Source organism: Mycteria americana, chromosome 8 (assembly GCF_035582795.1).
Source record: "Mycteria americana isolate JAX WOST 10 ecotype Jacksonville Zoo and Gardens chromosome 8, USCA_MyAme_1.0, whole genome shotgun sequence".
NCBI classification, from domain to species: Eukaryota; Metazoa; Chordata; class Aves; order Ciconiiformes; family Ciconiidae; genus Mycteria; species Mycteria americana.
In genome coordinates this window covers 38925157-38947812 of record NC_134372.1, presented here as the reverse complement: position 1 = coordinate 38947812, position 22656 = coordinate 38925157, and the positions used below count along the sequence as shown (strand labels likewise).

Below are 22656 nucleotides of genomic sequence, written 5' to 3'. Positions count from 1 at the left end.
CATACAAAATGCAACTACTGATTTTTCTAAATGTATAAAATATATATGCGTGTGTGTGAGCACACAGAGTTTTCTATCCAGAAAACCGTCCTACTGGGACTACTCGTATATATGTCATTGTAGGACTGTAGCTTAGATTAGTATGTATGTTTTTATATCTACAAATTTATATCCAATACTTAGTATTTATTTTGATGAATTTAGGAATTCTTAAGTGTTACCCATATTCTTGTTTCTGTAGCTTAGGTGTTTTTTTAATATATCAGTACATTAGACTGTAGAGTGTTTGCTTTTTGTATAAACTCAGCACAAAGTATCAAATGTCCAAATAACTACAAATATGTCTTTTAGCAGTGTTTGGGGGACAACTGGTGTTTTTAAACAACTGTTGTTAATATGACTTTATTTCCTCATATTCAATTAATAGTTTTTCTTCCTAAAGAATTTTTATTATCAGTAGTACACCAATAGTGTAGGCTAAAGTATGCAACAGTATGCTTTGGGCTGCAGCCTCATCTCAGTGACACTGAAATTAATCTGCACTAATGCTTCTGAAGATAAAGGAAATACTTTTTCTTGTGTAGAACAACTGAGAACTCAAATTGTCTCATACTCTGTTATGCTTTGTTTTAATATACTAGGATAAACTTCAGTAAAGTTCTTAAATGCTTTCTAAGTGGTTAAAAAAAAAATGCTCTGATTTCTCTTTCAAACTTTGAAGTGTAGTCACACCTCTTTTCAAGGGGTCATGAACGTATCACCAAAGCTACATAAATACACTGTCACGGATTTTTCTGTTCAGGAAAATGAAGTTATGACTTTATGTTCTTTAGAGTTTTTTGGTTTGGTTTGGTTTTTTTTGTAGGGGGTAAGCTAATTCTGTTTTGTTTTGTTTTTTGCTTTAGCTAAAAAACTAGGAATTACTGATGTGCCAGCTGAGGTGGTTACTTTTATTTCCCATGCAACACAAAACAGATTAAGAACAGTGATAGAAAAAGTAACAGTGATAACCCAGCACCGAATGGAATCGTACAAAGTAAGTGTGCAAAGAAAGTTATTGTATGTTACAGAACGATGCAGTGTGATGCCGTTTTTTCTTAGTACACGGTAGGTGTTTCGTGTTATTCTGTGTGCAAAGCATGTTTTAATTGCAGGTTTGTCTACCTCAGCAAATAGAAAGTGGTGGGATGATAGCACTGCTTGCCAGATCTGTCTTCCTCCTCTGTAATAGAATTTGTGTGTAGAATTATGTTTTCATCCTTTTGTGCTAAAGGGTCTAGCATGGAGCATCTGTTAAGCTGTTTCTGCTCATGGATTGCAACTAACACTGTTGATTCTTGATGTCTCCTTTTTTGACCAAGGTATCCATTGATTGCATCAAAATTGCTTCAATATATAGGAATCTATAGTAACTTTACATGTCCTTAGCTGTGAGAAATACTAATATTTTACAAAAGCTACCAATTTGTCTTAAACCAGCAACTAAAGAATTCATCTGTAAATTCTTCACTGTAATTAAACAATGATGTTCTCTTTAAAAAGAACATTTCAAGATAAAATGCTACTCTGATTCCATTGTTAGTGATTGTATTCTTGAAGAAAATTGAAACAATTTAGATATCTTAAACCGGGGGGGAATTTAAATAAGAATCTGCAAACCAGCTTGAAATTCAAATAAATCAAACATCTTTATTGATAAATATGAAATATCTTTTTTGATAAAAGATGCTAATAGTTGTTAAACTGGTGTAAAAGAAAGATGGCAATAACTGTAGTTGTGTGTTGTGTCTAAGCTGTGTTTAGATTTCTTTAGCGTATATATATATGTTGAGTAGCTCTGGTTTGGGTTTTTTGCTTGATTTTGATTTTTTTTGTTTGCCTTGAGTGAAAGCCTGGTCAAACAGCTTTGAACTGTACCTTTGCTCACCTATTTCCCGAACCTGAGTCACAGTTGGACTAATTATATGTGGCATTTGCAAGAAAAATTATCTTTGGGATCTGTGACTAGAATCAACATTACTGTGATAGAAAAATGGATTAAAAAAAAATAAAGGCCACTATACCTGTGTAGTACCTACACTTACATCTTTCCTTGCAATTGATGGATATATTCTACTATATCGGACTGAAAGTAAAATCTCCTTGTTTCTTTCCAATGTTCTTCATCAGCTTCAGCAGTGTTAAATCCCTCCTTCCTTCTCCTTAGGATGGTGTCTGAGAAGAAAGCACTTTGCTTAGTCCATGTTAAGCCAAAGATGCATTTTAAATAATACCTTAACAGATTGTTAGAAAAATAATTAGTGTTGTCTCTGATTGAACTACAGCATTTTCATTGTCTTCTGTATATTTCTTGGTTAATAGTTTTCTCTGATTTCATAGCATTGCAGTCAAAAAGGAAAATATTAAGCAGATAAATGAGATGGAAGTAATATGGCTAACTTATTTTTCTGACTGATATTCTGAGTGTTCCCCATGCGGCTTGTCATAAATTCTTACTGTTTGTTGGGTCCTAGGAAAGCTTGCATGCTCTTAGTTGTCATAAAGTTCTTCTATTTTAATGGTAATTAGAGGCTTATTTTCAACTGAATTTTTACCTTTAATGCTTTTATAATGCTGCATCTCGATCATGCTTGTTACTAGTTCAAGATGAGTACAAATACAGGAATTGCAGTTTATAAGCAGGCTTATATACTATGTCTACGATTGTTCAGTAATAAAGTTAAGCATCTTAGGGTTGTTTAATCGGTAAGTCTGTTGGTTTTACTTTTTTTAACTCTTTCATCTCTCTGGTGCAAATAAATCAATCCTTGTTTTTTTAATTTGCTTAGATATTAGTTAACTAATCAGATTCTAGCTGCATTATTAACCATAGGCTGGCTTCCTTCCCCTGAGCTTAAAAAAAAAAAAAAAAAAATTGTTTTTTTTTTATTGTTAGTACAATGGAAAGATTTTAATGTTGTAACACCTATAGTCTTCTTTAAATGCATAGTCTTGATGAAAACGCATGCTTTTGTACAACATGGTTCTTATTTTACAGGATGATGAATGGTATGAACAAGCTACAGATGTCCGATCACAGTTAAAGTTTTTTGAACAGTTGGAGCGTTTAGAAAAGCAAAGGAAAGATGAACAAGAGAGGGAAATCTTGCTAAAGGCTGCCAAGGTATCTGTTCTACTCTATTTTTTTAAACTACTTAACAATTCATAGTCCTCAAACAATTATTTAATTTTGTGAAATCTGTTTCATAAACACATTTTGTTTCTTATAACAAAAAGATACTGTTGTTGTGACATCACACCTTTAATTCATTGTCTTGCTGTCTTATCTATGATGACTCCAGACCTACCTGACTGGAATGCTCCTGCATCTTCAAGATACAGCTCCGACTTTGATGAGTTCTTGGCAGTATAGGAGACAATGGCTAACATTTTCAGAGTAACTTGGTGAAATCATTTTCACAATTGCCTTTGAAATTTAATAGAAGCCAGGGTTTCGGTGCTATTTGAAAATCATAGCCTACACCTCTGGTATTTAAACACAATTCAGTAAATTGTTATGGATTTTTTGAGGCTTTTTACTTCTTGAGTTTCTAGACTTTTTTTTAAAGAAACAGTTTTGTTCATTTGTTTATTTTAATTTAAATACTATGTGTCCCAGTTAGTGTTCCAGTCACCTCTATATAACTGCATTATTTAATTGATTCATGCCTGTCTTCAGTTAACTATCAGTTCTTCTGGACTTGTTCCTTTGTAACTTTAATTCCGAAGACTGAATTTTCATACATGCAATAGAACAAACTAAGATGATATTGTTTCAAGAGCATACGGGTATAGATAAATCTCCTGTTTATAACTGCAAATTTAATTATTTTGTATATATCATATAAAACTGCAAATAAGTTTATCCCTTAGTTATCTCAATTTTCATTGCATTTGCATTTTTATTGAATTATTTATTGTATATTCTGAAGAGATTACACAGAACTCAATGCTCAATTGTAACACTTAGCCTCCTGATTTTGTGCCATTAATGTTCACAAATTGAGAGACTTTTTAAAAAAACCTACCCTTGCTTATTTCAGAAATTTGTTTCTCAATTTGGCTACTTCAGTCTGTCCTGTTTTCACTCTTAATTTATAATTATTCACATTGTTAAATATTCTACAAATTCCCACATAACATATATGCTCTTTAAATGTTCAGATGAAAACAGATTTACTGTTTTCGTTCTTAATGCTTATTTTATAAAATAAAGAAATGCCTTTTTTTTTAATCCTGTTTTCTCCATTCAGTGAATACATCTTGATGAATCATGTTTTCTTTTCTGTGTATCCTGCTGCTTGTTTATGTTGGTTGTTTTTTTTTAATGGACATTGAGGAAATACAGTAGCTTTCAGTCCTTAGTTGAAAAATGTTTCCCTGACTGCACAAAGCCTTGCTATTGCTATGCAGGCTTATCTGGGGTTGGGTTAGATGACCTCCTGTTGTCCCTTCCAACCTGAATTACTTCATGATTGAATGTTCTTTGTTTTCATTTTTGGGGGGTTTTTTGTTTGTTTGTTTTAGTCTTGAATAATACAAACTCCTGTGAAGTGAAAATTTAGGAAATAAAGGTATGATCAACAACTTTGATTCCTATAGATTACAGAAAGAGCAAACTAAAGAATTCTACAACAAGCAAATATAAAAAAAGAGTCCTCTACTTGTTTTGAAGAAATTATCTTAATGAAAATAAGGAATGCATAAATGACCTTCATAACCAGAAGGTGATAGGATACAGCTTGGCATAAATACATGATATACTAGAAAAATAGATGAAGGCATTAAAAAAACAAAACCAAACCACAAAGTAGCCATGGAACAGCAGTGCTGATTTATCAGTATTAATGTTTAGAAAGAGAAGTTGAAGATATTGTGAACTTTTTGGGAGGGTCTTATGCAATGTTGTGATTTAAGTGTAAATGCCAATTTGGAGCTGAACTTACATTGATAGCGTCTTTCCTATGTGGAGCGTTCAGCTGGCTCTCAACCATCCTCTTCCGATGGATTGATGACCTATTGCAAGACGTAGGTAGGACATAGTTTAGCAAAATGTGGTCAGATTACAACTTTTTATTCTAAATAATAGATTGTTCATGGTTTCCTTAGAATCTAAGTTGCTGCTCAAATGCAAGTCCACCTGTACATTAACAGGGATAACTGTTGAGGTCTTTAGTCTGAATTCGTATGTACTAATTCCTTACCCAGAATTTATTTTTTTCTGGTCTTTAATGAACTTGGCTAGTTGTCTAAGGAGATCTAAGTCTTTGTGGAAAGGATGCAGTAATTGTAATGACACAGTTATTAAATGGACACAGTTAAAATCTGCCCCAGCTGCCCTGATAACTTGTGATAAAGATCAGTAACCATTTCCTGTCTGTTTGTGGCCTGCTGATGGATATTTGTGTCTGCAAAGTGGGTAATGATTAAACTGGCTCTGGAGACTGAAATATCCACTATGCAAAGACATTGTTTCCCCGATCATGACATCTTTGTCACCTTGACAGTGTGGTGTCTTTAAAGATTAGAAAACATGGGATTTCAAAATGAAATTTCTGTTTCTGTTTTTTTTTTTTTTCCTATAAATGCTTAAATCTAAAAATCAGAAATTTTTTCTTTTATTTGTCTTTTATTTTCTTTTATTTATTTCCCGCCTAGTAGATGAGGGAAAGGCTGTGAATGTTGTCTATCTAGACTTCAATAAAGCCTTTGACACGGTTTCCCACAGCATTCTCCTGGAGAAACTGGCTGCTCATGGCTTGGACGGGTGTACTCTTCACTGGGTAAAGAACTGGCTGGATGGCCGGGCCCAAAGAGTGGTGGTGAATGGAGTTTACTCCAGTTGGTGACCGGTCACAAGCGGTGTTCCCCAGGGCTCTGTGTTGGGGCCAGTCCTGTTTAATATCTTTATCAATGATCTGGACGAAGGGATCGAGTGTACTCTCAGTAAGTTTGCAGATGACACTAAGTTGTGTGGGAGTGTTGACCTGCTTGAGGGTAGGAAGGCTCTGCAGAGGGACCTGGACAGGCTGGATCGATGGGCTGAGGTCAATTGTGTGAGGTTCAACAAGGCTAAGTGCAAGGTCCTGCACTTGGGCCACAACAACCCTATGCAACGCTACAGGCTTGGGGAAGAGTGGCTGGAAAGCTGCCTGGCAGAGAAGGACCTGGGGGTGTTGGTTGACAGCCGCCTGAATATGAGCCAGCAGTGTGCCCAGGTGGCCAAGAAAGCCAATGGCGTCCTGGCTTGTATCAGGAATAGCGTGGCCAGCAAGAGTAGGGAAGTGATCGTGCCCCTGTACTCGGCACTGGTGAGGCCGCACCTCGAATACTGTGTTCAGTTTTGGGCCCCCCGCTACAAGAGAGACATCGAGGTGCTGGAGCATGTCCAGAGAAGGGCAACGAAGCTGGTGAAGGGTCTAGAGCAGAAGTCTTATGAGGAGCGGCTGAGGGAACTGGGGTTGTTTAGCCTGGAGAAAAGGAGGCTGAGGGGAGACCTTATTGCTCTCTACAACTACCTGAAAGGAGGTTGTAGAGAGGTGGGGATCGGTCTCTTCTCCCAGGTAACAAGTGATGGGACAAGAGGAAATGGCCTCAAGTTGCGCCAGGGGAGGTTTAGATTGGATATTAGGAAATTTTACTTCACTGAAAGGTTTATCAAGCATTGGAACAGGCTGCCCAGGGAAGCGGTTGAGTCGCCATCCCTGGAGGTATTTAAAAGACATTTGGATGAGGTGCTTAGGGACATGGTGTAGTGGTGGTCTTGGTAGTGTTAGGTTTACGGTTGGACTCGATCTTAAAGGTCTTTTCCAACCTATACGATTCTGTGATTCTGTAACTGCAGCTTCTTAATGTGCCTTTTGGACGAACAGTGTGATCTTTTATCTTGTACATGTTTTGTCATGTTATTTTGCAACATGTTTTTAAAGTTACTCAGCAGAATAATTTTAGGAAAAATTTCAAAATTGCCTGCTAGTGGTACGTCATCTATTTTCTAATATGGAAGAGTGTAAACAGGTTTAACTTGCACAGTGAAAATTCTATTTTAATTATTTACGCTTCAGAGCCTTGTTAACAGCCAAAGTCCAGGTTTTGACAAAGAATAAGATAATGAAGGAAATGTTTTAGGCATTGGAGTAGATGGCATTAAATAATCAACAACAAAATAATCAACTGAAAAGATGATGAAAAATGAAGGAATAGACTGAAATGAAAGGGGAGTCATCATGAGTCTTTGGGAAGCCTTGAAACCAACTTGGTAATTTTGCATTAGAATTCAGTAAGGAGTAAGAAAGATATGTAAATGATGGTCAAAGAAAGTGTCAGGTTTGCAGGTTTTTGTTGGTTTTTTGGTAGTGGGTTGGTTTCTTTAGGAGGAGATAAGAAAATATTTGACACTAGTGTTCTGATTGATCTGCAACCATAATTTCAGTTATTACAGTAGGATGTGATTGCAGAATTTGTAAGCACCCAGATGGGGTTGGATTTGCTTCAGGAAGTGTTTTTGGGAGAATGACAGATAAAATCAGATGGGGAGATAGAAGGAAAAAAATTTAGGTTTCAAAAAATATTTTAAATTTTTTACATTCTGAGAAAAGTCACTATCCAAATTAAAAATAATTGTGAAGCTACGAGAGTATCTTTAAAGCAAAATAGCAGTATTATTTGGCTTGTTAAATGAGAGAATATTACAAAATCTTACGTCTCTTGCCTGGGAAATACTTGAGAAATAGAAACTTCATACCACAAGCTTAGAAGAGTAATGACTGATGTTCACATTCCAGTCAGATATTTTGGGGGAAGACAAACTTGACAGGAAAGGAAAAATCATAAGGTATGCTATAGTAGCAATGCAACATACAATTTCTTTTTAATTAAAATCCTAAAAATTGAAAACAAGACTATACTGTTTCAGGAGCTAGCATGATCTCTTGTACTTCAGGGGTCTCTGCATCATGTTCCACAATGTATGCATAGCAACCTAGAACATATGGCCCAAAGCATTTCTCTAATTTACTTCCTAGTGATTCTTTTTGTAACAGAAGTGTTTAAAGACATATTGGTCCCCAAAACTGTTAGATCCAGTCACCTCCTGCTGCTGGAACAGCTTCTGTTTCAAACATCCAAGATAATATGCTGTGTCAAATATAGAAGCTGTACAGGGAGAGACTGCAACTGCCTTGATTGTCATTACTTTTGGGTTATCTTCCTGATATGTGAATAATAGGGTAACATAATAATAGTACAACAAGGGGCCATCTTGTATGTAAGCACGTATGTAGAGTGCAGTCTCTTTAAAGGAAATATTTGGGAGAGTTAACTCTTTGCCTGTTTGTTTTCCCAGTAAGAACCCACTGGCTGTTGTTTCCACGTGTGTGCAGAAGCAGAGATCTTTTGAATCTGTCTTTGGTGGCTGGTATGGGAAATTGCAAGAAGAGCTAAGGAGAGTCTTAAGACTGCAGAAAGGTCAAAAGCCAGATTAAAATCACTTGAGGAATTTACATTTGACATGGTGTGTGGACTTTCAAAAAAAAAAAAAAAAAAACCCCACACAAAAAAAATCAAAAAACAAAGCACAGGTATTGCTATAGTAAAAGATGTGTTCCGTGCTGCTTTCATAGCTATTTCCAAAACTTGGAAAATGCAGGCTGTGTGTGTCAGATTGAATGAGGTTCTGGTTCTGGGCTAATAATGGAAATATTTCTGGCAGCAGGAGGAATAGGAGTTTGTAGCTGATTTTTTTTTTTTTTTTGGTTGGTTTTATTTCTGAATTGTTTTTTGGAGAGAGTGGTGCTTTCTACAGTAAAGGTACAGCTTGGGGTTGTCCTTTTCAGAAAATCAGTGAATAATACTTCTATAATAAAGTGGATCATGTTAAAATTACTGTGTTAATTCATCTGCTCAAACTGGCTAAACGCATGTTTATTATCAAATTAATTTTGAAAATTAATTTCTAATAAATACATTCTATTAGTCTATTATTTTGAGTGTTCTGTTTTAGTAGCACAAGCCTGTCGAGTTTTGGGGTCTTAAGTATGACTATCACAGGAGTAAGATCTATTCTGTAAAAAGAATAATTACATAAGTTAATGGAAAATTATGTTTAGTGTTGTTTGCAAAGTTAATTAGTATTTATGGGTGATAGTGATTTTATAGTGCTATAGGCTGAAGGGCTTTTTTATTGGAGGGAGATCACTGAAATTTGGCAATGCAGATTTCCTTACACACGCATCCTATCATTACTTGAAGGTGCTACCTCCTTAAGCCAGAGATGAGTTCAGTCATGCCAATTTAATCCTTTCCCTCTTTTCTGAGAGTACAGTGGATGTAATGCAGCTTTCTGTGAGATGAAGCACTCTCTGAACAGAAACTTATAACTCACTTCTGATGAGAGGAGAGCAGAGAGGAATTATTGTGTTGAGATAATTTTTCTGAATTTTTAGAAATTTGTTACTTCAATTTTAATGATTTTAAAATAAATCTTTTTTTAGACATGTACTCTTGCATTCCACCTCACTGTGGTCATAGCTCTGAATAGGGTTTTACCCTCAGCTATGCTGCTTTTAGCTTTGTTAATAAAAAGTGAAAGTTAATGTGAAAGCAAAGTGTTTCATGTTGCCAATTTAATTTCTTTAATTAAAAGTGAAAGTTATAAGCTGGTACAGCCGTGGGTGAAGTTCTAATGTCATCAATGGGGAAAAATAGGTTTAAAATTGAAACTGTTGGCACAGCAGTGGCTCTCAATAGTACAGCACCTGCAGTTGTGACTCTTAACTTTATTTAATGAAAAAAGATGAATTTGAAGCATTAAAGACTCCCAGTATATGTGTTGGGAAGGGGGAGTAGAGGTGTAAGTGCCTTAACCGGGATCAGATGTTGTTAAATGCAGGAGACGTATTTAGGAGGAGAGACCCTGTGAGACATTTACTAACGCAGGTTTAACAAGCTGAGACTTTAAAATTACTATAGATCTAATAGAAAACTTTTTTTGTTAGTGCGACAAAATTAACAACAGTGCAGCTTTGACATTACAAATTACAACAAAATACTGAATAATGATCATAATTAAATACATCAGAAGGACTGTTGGTCTGCCCATCTGCATAGATGCACAGAGCATCCTTGAATTTTAAAAATAATTGTTGCATATATTTAAGTATTATGTGAGTTATCCATATTATTTTAAAAATACTGTTGCTTTCTAATTTAAGACAATTCTATGAAATACAAAATCCCCTTCTTACAACTATGCTGTTAAATGCGTAATTAGATGTCTGTTTTTGTGGCATTCTTCCTTAACACAAGCAAGGGGAAAAGCTGAGGTTTGGAACATTAGGGAGTTTGGTAACATGTAAATGAAACCCCATATTTCTAATGTGTTTTGAATACACATTTAACATATGCTGCTTTTCATACTTTCAAAGTCTAATATTTCCATAGACCTAATGTGATCTATGCAGTTTTCAGATAAATAAGATAGCAAGTTCTCTAACACAAAGCACTTTCTTTCTTAACAATTAAAATATCAGGCTGTCTGGTCTAATAAAAGTAGTTTATGTTTGGGAGAAATGTTAACAAACCTGGTTTGGTGAATAAGTTCTCAGTAGGAGACAGCATTTAATGTATTTGAAAGTATGTTATCTGGTTAGGATCAGGCCTAGGTTTCTCTAAAATTACTATGGGAAGCTAGCTTGCTTCTAAAGGTGTTTATTCATCAACACGAAAATATGTTATGTAAACCCACATTTCTTTATTTACAGATCTAGACGTGAAGAATAGAGAAGGGGAAGGGAAAGGACTTGTGATAAACTCCTTGAAAGTATTTGAGTTGGGGGGGTTCTGTGATTGGTGAGTGTTTCCGAAGCTTTAGAGGAAGTAGGCATTGGTGCATTAAAAGATTGTGGAAAAACATGTTTCACAAAACAGGTGAGATGCAGCATATTACGATTCGGATGTTAGCGGGAAAAGAGAAAGGAAAACAAAACCAAAAATATGAGATGACTTTGAAGAAAAAATTTAAACTGGAATTAAAAAAAACTAGGAATGATTTGTCAGTAGCGTGATGAAAGTAAGTGTAAAATATTAAAATAATTGGTGAGTAAAAATGGTGAGATGTAGACAAGCACTACAGGAGTTGAGCAGGAGCAAAATTTTTCAAACCCTTCAGAGGAAGGAAGAGATGTTCACATGTGGAATGGAGTGTAAAGAGAAGCCAGTGACATTTTTAAAGCTTATCTAGGCACCTCTATTAAGCTTGACATTTTCATTTGCTTATATTTGCTTTAATCTGTGTTACATCGGCATTGAAGAAGCCTTTTATAATTTACATTAGATCATAAAGTGAAGAATTAATGAAATAGTCAATGTTTATACTTTTTCTTTAACACATTTTAGCCTCCATATGCTGATGACTTCATTTCTGAAGCTTACCAATTTGCAAACTGACATGGTAGTCAGCAGGAAGGTATTTTAGTCTTAACCATCTGTTTAAAAAAAAAAATTGTTAATTTATCTGAACACAAAAAGAAACAGAAAATGACAGTTAAATTCCCTAATTTTATTAGTGTTACTTACACCAGTAATGACACATCCAGTGTAAAGTTGGAATTCTACCTGTTTGAAACAAGAGCTAGCCTGAGCTCGTTGAAAAGGCCATTTGGTGTCCATTCAAGGAATAACCAGAAACTCATTGCGTTATTCTAAATGTGTAAGTAATTCTACCTTCACCTTCAGTCTGGGTTTATATATCTAACATCACCTGGTATTTCAAATCTTCATTACTGAAAAAAATCCTGTATTTAATATCAGTCAGGAGTTGAGTACCTGTTTTCACCTCTGCAATAATTTTTATTTATTGTGAATGAGCTGGAGGTTTACACAGAGTAGATCATCTGCTTTTTTGCCTGTTGGGATCTGCTTTTTCAGGTTATCCTGAACTCCAGATCTACTTTTATTTGGTCAGTTTTGGGGCGGGGGGGAAGCCCCAACTTTTGAATGTGGTGTTCTGGTTTTTTTGTTTGTTTGTTTGTTTGTTTTAATCTGTAGCACTTTCAGATTTTTTCTTTCACTGACGGAGTCCAGGAAATTGCAGTGTTACTTTGCATCTGTTGCTTTAATTTTTCTTACAATGTCCCCAAACACAATGTAGATCTGGTATGTTTTCCAGGATTCTATCACTTTCTTGTAGAAACTTGGTAACAATATTAGAAGTCTCAGCTTGACTCTCCCAGGACACTCTGCTTTCTCCTTAAGCTGAAGTGCTTTTAACTTGTACTTTGCATTTGGCAAATGATTCCGCTTCATACAGTAGTATAACAACACTTTGTATTTCTGTACTGCTTTCACTGCGAGACTCAGAAGGCAACAGAAGTTCATTGTACATTTATAAATTTATCATCAAACCCATGAAGGGGCTAAATATAATTTTCTGTACATCATACTGGAGAAACTGAGGCACACAATGATTGAACTGTCTTCACAAAATGACAGAGCAAGGACCTAATTCAGCTCAGTTCATAAATACTTACCTACGTCCATCTTCTAGAGAAGCAACTCATTGAATGGGGTTTTTTGTTTGTTTTTTTAACCTAATAAGTGTAAATATAATCAAGTTCTTAGTAATTGCTCTAGTGAATAGACTCCCAGCTCTCTGGCAGATCCACATATTTCATGAAATGCCTTTTTGTTCTCTAAACATTAACTAGATCAGATTATCTACATTTTTCTTTTTGTCTGACCACAGCAGTTAGAAGAAATCTCAGTCTAAGTTAAGTTGGATTTTCTTTCTTGGTTGGCACAACTACAGCATAGGAGTCTAATTCGGTCATTAGCTATCTACAGATTTTAATTTCTCATTACTTTACTCCAGACGTTATCCTGTCAAACTGCCTTTTATGCTAACAGGCACAAAATCACTAGTAGGTGGTGTTGGAAGATGAAGCTAATGTGCACAGTGGAAGAGTCAAGCATATCTTCTAAAAATCTCATTATTGTTTAATTTGGCCATGCTTTGTCATCAGTGTGTTTTATATGAGTGCTATATTAGCTGAAAAAATAATCCCAGTATAAAAAAAAAACCAAACAGGAAAAAAGGATAGAGGATTCAGTGTCATTGGTGCCCTGTCTGCCAAATCATAGTCAAGGCTCTCTCCAGGTATATCAACAATATTACATGTCCCCTTACCCTTAAAACCTATCTCCCTTTGGTTTTCTTCACGGATTTTTAACTTCTGAACAGAATATGTGATGAAAAATTCAAACAACGGGAAAAAATCTTAGCATATGTAAGTTTGCAAGCTAATATTCTTTCAAGTTTCAGGTCTGTCTTCAGCATAGAAAGAGGCAGAGAAAGATAGATGGGAGAGGGCATAGATATTCTTGTTCCTTTAGGAGTTGTGTAAATGGTATCACTTTAAATCTCAAAGAAATACCGAAATAAAACAATTACATCTTTCAGGTATCGGGAACAACAGTTTTCCATGGATGTCACAAGTTTTATGCAGCTTCTTACAACTTTTTATGCAACCTTTTCTGAATACTGACCAATCATGCAATTAAAAAAGTATAATGCATTTATTATCTACCTCTTGTGTTTTGAATTTAATAATTTTGAGTATGCTTAGTGAGCATAAATAAGAATTTAATAATTTAAACATATGGTTGTAAAACAGTCTGTATCTGAAGAAATGTACTGTTATGGGTTGTTATTGCAATTAAACAGTTATTCTTAATGGGTTTTTAGAGCTATTGTTCCTGGTTTTGAAGGAAAATATGAACGTTGCCATTTGGCAATATTTCTCCAGTTTTAAAAATTACAACATTAATATTATTAGTAGTGCATGAATGAGTTTAACTTATGTGTATTTCTATGCTGTACTCAGAGTAAGCTCATACGGATAGTAACATCTTCATTATGAAGATTTACTGTTTGGGAGGGTGACTTTACAACTGTTTTCTCCACATTTGCTACCAACAGCTGAATAAAAGCTTAGTTGCAAACAGTAAATTACTTTAAAATAAGTGACTGTAAGGAGTTTAAATTTAAAAGATCAGATAATGGAAAGGGTGTCATTTCTGATCTTGGATGCTTGAATTTGTTTGTATTAAATAATTGAAATCTAAACGTGTATGGAAACTTTAGCATTGACAAAAACATGGTATTTTTTTTTTAATTTAAATCTAGGGTAGATCTTATTTACAACTGAATGTTTTGGGTGAGGCCTACGGGTTTGAAATAGCAATTCTATGAATTCAAGCATACCATCTTTGACACCTTCTATCCTGTTCCCATTTCTTTGCTATTTTTTAACTTACTGCAACAGATGAGGGGTTCTTAAACCATCTGTTAACCTTTTTTCCCCATTTTTTTTAAATACGTAGAGTCGCTCAAGGCAAGAAGACCCAGAGCAAGCTAGGCTGAAACAAAAAGCAAAGGAGGTAAGCAGAGCTAGAGATCATTACACTTGACATTTCAAGGCTTGAACATATTAATTTTTTATGCCTTGCTACTTGTATATCGTTAATAAAAATCTGACTAAAAACTTTTTAGGATGTATTTGTTGCTTTGCCTTTGATCTTAATGTTTGCAAACTAATACATTAATACATGTGAAGCCTAAGGAGATTTTATAAGAGAATATTTCCATACATTACATTTTCATTTCCATTTTAGGTAGCTGTAGCTTTTGTTGGGTTGTTGATGACAGCAGCATTAGATTTTGGTGGAAAATATATGCCTTTGTCTTTTTGTAAAATATCACTTTCTTAGAAATGTGTTACTTAACAATTTTGTTCTGGTAACAGTCTTTGAAGTAATGTAATTGCCAGTCATTTTCTCTACACTGTGGTTCAGTGGACTATTTACTCATCAGTCTAAATTGCAATAATCTAAAAATTATCAAATAATTTCAGATGAAGTTTTGATATGTTATTCTAAGAGTAACAATTTGTGAACTACTGAGTACCTTAATTTGCTGTAAATGAGAGTGGCTGTCCTTTGCTTAAGGCATCTCATGGCTTAGGATCGGGTTGTAACTTAAATCAATTAGACTAAAATATCTATCAGCAGAAAGTCATTCCTATTTTGAAAAATTAGCAACGTCATTTGCAGCAAACTGATGTTGGTTTTTTTTTAGCCAGCTTCTTTGGATATATGCATTAGAAGGTAATAATTATACATTAGAAGGTAATATATACAGAAAAATGCATATAACAGGTTATTTTGTATTGACCCATTCTTCCTGTTTTGTTTTCCTGTTGGCAGTATTCTATAGTTCCGTTAGCTATACAGATTTTATATATATAACAGTCAAAAAAATCCACGTATGTGGTTGAGTTTTGTCTTTTTTTTTCATTATGCAGTAAGATTTGCTGAAATGAGTTCTTGTAAACATTGGGCCATGCCTTAGTGTTTCCAGAGTTGGGTTTGTCAAGCAAGTATTCAAATGAAATAGAGTAACCAAGTTATTTGGCAGGAAAAGACACAGGATTTTAATACTACTTGAGTTTAGTATGTAGCCAGTATATGCAAAGGAAGAATCAGATTTGTGAAAATAATTGACGGCAGGCAAAACTTGCTGTTGAGCTGAGAACTAAAACTACCATGCTGCTGGAAGTGAAAGCAAGCTAGAAATAAATGCATTTCTTGCTGCCACAATATTTGCATTCATTGTAATTCTTTTTTGGCCATTGGAAACTCGAGGAAGCAAAAGCAAACAACAGGGCTAGTAAAAACATTTTCTAGTAGTCAGAGTGAAACAGTGGTTCTCTTTATAGCTGTGATAGAAGACTTGCACTCTAGCCAGTGTAGATGCAGGAGTACTTCTCCCTTGTATGAAAATTTGGGTTGTCCGTATAAGCTGTGTTTCTTACCCACTAGAGGGAGTGATGCTGTGCTGACATGTGAATAAAAGAAAGTGTATGAAATATATTCTGAGTAATGGTAATAGTGGTATTAGTAAAGAGGTAGCAAATATTTTGGTGCTTAGATCAAAACTGGTATGTGATTTTAAAGTAGTAGCGTTCCTGGATATAATAACATATTTGAGTAAATGCAGAATGAATACTAGGTTTTCTGTTTGAGTGCTGTACCCTATTGTTCTGTACATTAGCCCTGCCTTTTTTTCCACCCTTCTAATGAAAGTGTATAATTTGCTGGCACTATGCCTCTCTCTGAAGTTGAATTTCTTTCTACATATTTGAAACCATAAGAAATATAAGCATGTCTCTCTTTTTGGTGATTAGGGTTCTAAAGCTCTTTCTTCAACTAGTTTAGAGACTTTCACCTAAAATATTCAAATATATTTAATAAAAAAATATTCTTTTGCATTAACTTGTGCAAAGGGGAGCAGAGAAGTGGGACTGGCAAGAGTTTGGTTTAAAATTGTTCATATTTTTTTATGCATTGGATACCGAATATATGCTGTTCTCTCAAATTGTATTGGCACTGCCAAAATAAAAGATAACCAATTTTATAGTATAACAGGTCGATTAGATAGAGTGTCTTTGGCATGGCTTTGTTACCTGAAATTAAAAGTTTTTAATCAACTCCTATAAAAATTTCAAAACTTCACTGCCAGCTGGGCTACTCTTTAAATGTGCATATGACCCATAACTGAGAGAGAAATTGGGTTTCTTCCAGGTTTTGTATAAGCTGATGAACATAATACTGTCAGCTTTGATAATAAGCTGGTTTTGAAGCTGTGTTTCCATGATTTCAGTGTCTTGAATGTTGCCTGAAAACCTTTGTTGGTCAGATATTCTTCTGGCCAGTAGTAAAGTGGCTACTAGGTAGTGTTTTAAAAAGCATAAAGAGGGCATCCAAGAAACCTGCAGCATTTTTAGCTTGTGTTACTTGTTTAATGATATGATTGTCAGATAGTTGGGTTTTTTTCATATCGCAAAGCAGCTGATAATTTGATTATTATATTCTGGAAATGGATAATGTTTCAAACTTTGCAGTGTACCTGCATTTGAATAGTGACACTGCTGCATTCCTTCTGCTAACCAGGCAGTCTGGAACTGTCCTCTTCAAAACTGAGTGTGATCGATACTATACCCTGGTTCCCTCCCAGATAGAAATGGATGAATATATAAAACAAATGTAACCAACATATGAAGTCTGATAAAGAAAATATAGCCCATGATACTTAATGAAGACAAAAGTCAGAGGGAGAAAGTGAAATACCAAAGGAAGTAATTTAAAGTCTTTAAGAAAGTCTTTTAAATCTTTAAGAAAAAACTTTTCAAAACATTGAAAGAACTCTAGAAAACATTGTCTTGGAACGCAAAATAAAGGTACCAACACAAGGATAATAGGATGAAGGGGGAGGAAAGAAGACTAGCAAAGGGTATTTGTTCCAAAACATTCTCCTTTATGAATGTTTTGGAGTCCTTCATTCCATGACGCTCTGGTTTTCTTCCTAATTTAAAAAGAAAAAAAAAATTAGTTCAATTTCTTTCATAGACCTACCATTAAGAAGTTCCCTTCTTGCTTATTGGTGTCATCAAGAAAATGTACAGGGAGATCACTATGTCCTTTAAACATATTTAAAAATGAATTTGGTAAGGTGAAGATTATTTTTTGGTTTGTTCTGTAACTCCGACTTACTCCATTTATTAGCGAGTCTTCAAACCACTCTGCATATTGTTTCAACCAAACTGGCATAAATCAAGTTTAAACTTCGTTTAAATCCTTACAAAACAAACAGAAGGTCCATCTACATATGGTCTTACTGCAGAGACTAGACATAACAGTCAGGTTTCATTCACACACAGACTAGCACTGTTTTAGTTAAGTCAGTGCAAACCCACTCTTATTTCAGTTTGATTGACTTATTTTGCTTTAGCATTAACCTGTTTCAAATGGACTTGAGTGAAAGCAGTAGGATAAATGTGCCTGTGGGGGGTTATATTGCTTAATACTCTCCATTTACTTTCACACTTTTAAATTGGTGCAGCTTTTTGTCAGTGGACTTACATGATTGTTTTAATAGTAAACCTGTTTAATAAACTACTGAAAAATATTTTCCATTGAGACTATTTCAGGGAAAAATGCTGCTCTTCAGCTGTTACTTGTTACATTGTTTTGTAACATAAAATCTGAAATGTTTGACTGTTAGTACCACTTAATGTAAGAAATAGTATCATTTGTGAGCAGTGTCTACTTCGTATGACATGATTAAAGCCTTTAAAATCAAGTTTTAGAAAATACACTGTGATTTATGTAGTCTGTTGGAAGCATGGAAAGTCACGAATACAAGTTAAAGAAATTATGAGTTCTCTAATTTCCATTGAAAGCGTTCATTAAATAGGACATAAAACAGGCCATATAACTGATAGCAGGAATAGATCAAGATTAGGAATAATTGAGTCAACACCTAGTAATTAATAATACCAAATATTTAAAAGAAAGACAGGAAAGGTAAAATCCTAAACATCTGGATATTTTTCTACATATTCAGTGTCTATTGGCTAAAAATCTTTTAAATTAAAAGTCAAGTAGCTGAGTTTGATCCTGAAAGATTAACTTGGTAAAAATCTTTGTGTCATCACCAACCAAGAATATTGCATAATAATAAAGACTTAAACCAGACACCATAAATGTCTGGGCATGTATCCAGGGACCTAGATCAGTTTAGATAACACTCAGTTGAGTCTATTCTCAGATGTACTCGTCAACCACGCAAGTGAAATCTCAGACCTGTTGATACTCAGAATATAGAAACCTTAACCGATTTCAAGGGAAGGCAGAAGACAGCCCTTTACATATCTTTATCAGCACAGATAGCCCATCTTTCTAGGATTGGATAAAGTCCTTTAACAGTGATATGTATTTAAGCAGGTTGCTGTTGTGACTGTTACGCTGGCTGGGAGCTTTGGGAGTACCCTGTTCTTGCATAAGCAGACCAGGGGCAGGTTTTTTCCATACTCCCAGAAGGAGTGGTATCCACTGTAGCATTGTGGTAACCGCTCTGCTTTGGTACTGTTATCCCCCGTGTCTACAATGTCTTCTGTAACAAGAGTCTTACTCAGCTAAGTTTTAGATTTTGAACTGTATCCTTTTCTGAGTTATATGCACACAAGTATCTGGACTGTTAGCAGATAGAGTTCTATAAGAAGTCATAGGATCCTTCTCTTAGTTAAAAATAATAATGAAATATGTACATCACATGATGTAAACCTTATGCGGCTCTAACACTGCCTTAGAAATTTTAAATCCCACATAAAAAGGTAATGTCATAGCAATATTACTGAAACTCCAGCATCATATATTTAACAATTAGATTATGAAAACAGTTTTACACTGTTTATAATAATTTCTTCTCACCACATTAATATTTATTTATCAACAAGGTAGGAGTGGTTTCTTTTAAAATATTTAAATAATAGTTTACTGCAGTTATCCCTGTTTTCATAAGGCGTTACTGCAAAGGAAAAGGATTTTGTTCTGTTTGGTATGTTCATTTATTCACTTTTTTAGCAAAACCGAAGTCCTTAAAGATTGTACTAGTAATGCAGTATCTTTTGTGATGAGAAGTCTAAAGAAGTTTTCTATTTTATCATGCCTGACACAAAAATATTGATTCAAAAGCAACAATCTTCTCTTAAAAAGGTTTCTTATAAAACATTCCACTGAGAAATGGAGCACTTGGACAGAAATAAGTTTAAAATAAATTTCCACTTAGCTCTCTAACCCATCTGAGGGGTCAGTAGGTAGAAAGAAGGAAAAGCTAGGAATATGATACCTGAAGTAATGGTAGTGCAACATTTAGGCAATAATGATTCCTCAGAACTGAGTTGTTCCATAAATAGTTTTCTGCATCACGTTACCAATGCTATAGCTGTGATGCAGAAGGAATGCAAGCATTTTTGTCAATGCATGTAGAAGGTTAGATAACTTTGTTTACACTCTCCCTTTACCACAGGTCTATTGCTTGTACCCAGAAAAATGCTTCAGAAAAATGCATAGACTATTCCAGTACTGTCTAAGCCCATGCAACACTGCCATGGATTTGGCTTTAGAGTACAAGATTTTCCTGAAGTTATAAAGCTGTTGCAGTGACTTCGAATGTTAATTAAACTTGCATCTCAGAGAGAAGTGGTCCTGTCTGTTATCAGTCAAAATACTTTCATGAAAATCCTGCTGCGTTATCAAGCTTACTGCTTTAATGTTAACTGTATTTTTTTCATTTTGAGTAGATACTACTTTAGGTGTACAGATATATTACAATAACAGTCACAAATTCTGATAACTGCAGTTGTTTATGAACTCCTGGAAAGGACAGGAGAGGAATGGTATTATATTTGCATATGCAAATACCGCTGCTGAAGAAACAAGAAGATCTATAACCAGTAATAAATTTATGGCATATTAATCTTGGTGTGTAGATCTTGATATCGATATGATCTTTTATATTTAGTTTAAAGACAGTGGGTTTTGCCAAAAAATTTCCTGTGTTTCCAAGGATAAGGTATTACCCTGCTATGAATTCTACAAGTCCAGAAGAACTTCAGGCAATAGTAGACTTACTATTCACCAGAACTTTTGCATATCTCTCTGTAAAATTGAAGACCATGACACTTCCAGCCTGTTTTCCTGTGCTTAGAGCAGAAGCGATAGCAGTTGTTTGGCTGAAGATGAAGTGTGGTGTTACCCTTGCTGTACAGAGAGTCAGAAAACTGGGTAATTGACGGAAAAATTGCAAGGGATCAAAGGAATGGCTGTAATATTTTCCAACTGAATCAAATTGTTTTATTCCTGCTTAGGTAAAATGTATATTAATTAGAGTTAAGACAAGGGCTAGTTTTTTTTTTTTTGTCTTTTCTCTAACCCAAGCTTGACCCGAGATTACCTCATTAGTCTAGCAGAAATCTAAATTAAATCCAATCCTGTCCAACATAGTAATTTCCTTCTACAAAATCATATTGGTGGAGTTCCACAGTGATTCATTTTAGTGTCATACACTGCCTAGCTCTTGTTTAGTTAACATGAATGCTTATTTTTTGTGACTGATGACAACTGTTGTTTTTAGCATTCTAAAAGCAAATGCTGTTTTACTGATGTATGAGCTAAATGCATGGCCTTTCTTAAGTAACAAACTGGTTTTGTACTTGATACATCTTTATAATTTAAAGAAAGAACACTCTTTTTATGTTTGTTTATACTTGCTATCTAGAAAACAAATTCTTAGAACTTCGTTTACTCCCTAACTAAAGTTACATAGAAATTGAATGCAATACATACAAATTGAGAAGGGTCATTAGTATTGTATCCATGTGTAGTCCTACCTCACGAAGATCTGTATCAGATTTGTGAGTCTTTGTATGCGGGGTGTTTATAAGTACAGGTAAATGAGGTTGCATACCTTGGAGAATGGGGGCTAATGCGAAACAAAATGGGACAGGTGAGTATGACAAGAGAAAGGAACAAGAAAGCAAGCTGTCTAGTCAAGCATTGTTCGTTGTTTAGCTGATGTCTCGTGTCAGGGTAAAAGTCACTCTAGAAGAGGTATTTGAAAGATAGCCTTCAAATTAACACAGTAGCAGTGTAATTTCCTTAGATTTTGTATGACAAATGCAAATGTACTGATGCAATCTGCCATTTGAGACATTGGCAGCTATGTACACAAATGAAATATAGTAATTGTCTTACCTTGCTACCAAAAGGTTCCCACGTGGCTCTCTGAGAATTTGGGGACATTAAACAAGTAAGAGTTGTATACATTTGTAAAAGTTGGCTTTTCTTTTTGGGATTCTTAACTTGTTTTCTCACCTTTCCCAATGAAGTTTTAAGTAAGTGTGTACTCCAATTTTCAAATAAAACTAGTGAGGAAGACTTGAGACTCATTTTCAAATTAGAGTTTAGCTCTGTTGTGAAATATATTTGGTTTGTGTTTGAATATTTCCAAAAGAGCAATATGTGTTACAAATTCTGCTGTAATGGATTTCATTTTTTCAAAAAGCTGAAAAGAAGGCAAGGGAGGAGAAATCCATCCGTGTTGTTTACATTGTCTTCCAGATTGCATACACACCAATGGAGTCCTGCCTAATAAAAGATTGTTGTAACAAGTAGTCTCTCATTATAAAGCAACAGGGCTACTTCGATGTGAATTTCCAGAACTTGGGTTTAGAATGGTATAAGCTTTTTGTAAAGAGTTTCTGAAGCTGAAGGTGACTTTGCTTTTCTGAATCTCACCAAAATACTTGAGCAGGAACTTTCTCTTGTAGAATGAATTCTCTGAAGGTGGTGTCTGACTTTTCCACCACAGGAAAGTAACAGAATTTTCAGCCCTTCAGATCCCCTGCAGTTTTCCTTCCATGTCTATAAGAATAACCAGTGCTACTGCTTTTGGATTTTGAGGCACTGCTAAACAGGTGGAGGGTGGCAGCCCCCTTTTTCTAATCACTTTTGGGTGCCCAGACAGCAGACCTCAGTGGAGAGATAAGGAAACTGTTTTCTTCCACCTTTGCAGTGTGAGATTTCTGATAAGGATGGTTTGGCTTTGCCTCTCCTGAGTATTGACAATTGCATCCAGAATTTCCCCGAGAGGCAGTGAGGAATGCATGCAATGGTACTTCCTTTTCCAAAAGATTTTTTAAATTATTTTTATATATCTAA

General features: G+C 35.0%; 1 protein-coding gene across 2 annotated transcripts in view; it reads left to right on the top strand.

Moving 5' to 3' along the window:
* Positions 1–22656, top strand: part of LOC142413985 (transcription initiation factor TFIID subunit 4-like) — a 148942-nt gene that overhangs the window by 64737 nt on the left and 61549 nt on the right. For both annotated transcript variants that reach the window (XM_075510770.1, XM_075510769.1), the window contains exons 11-13: positions 906–1036; positions 3038–3163; positions 14419–14475. In XM_075510770.1, coding sequence (XP_075366885.1) covers positions 906–1036; positions 3038–3163; positions 14419–14475 — 314 coding nt within the window. The remainder of the gene's footprint in view (positions 1–905; positions 1037–3037; positions 3164–14418; positions 14476–22656) is intronic.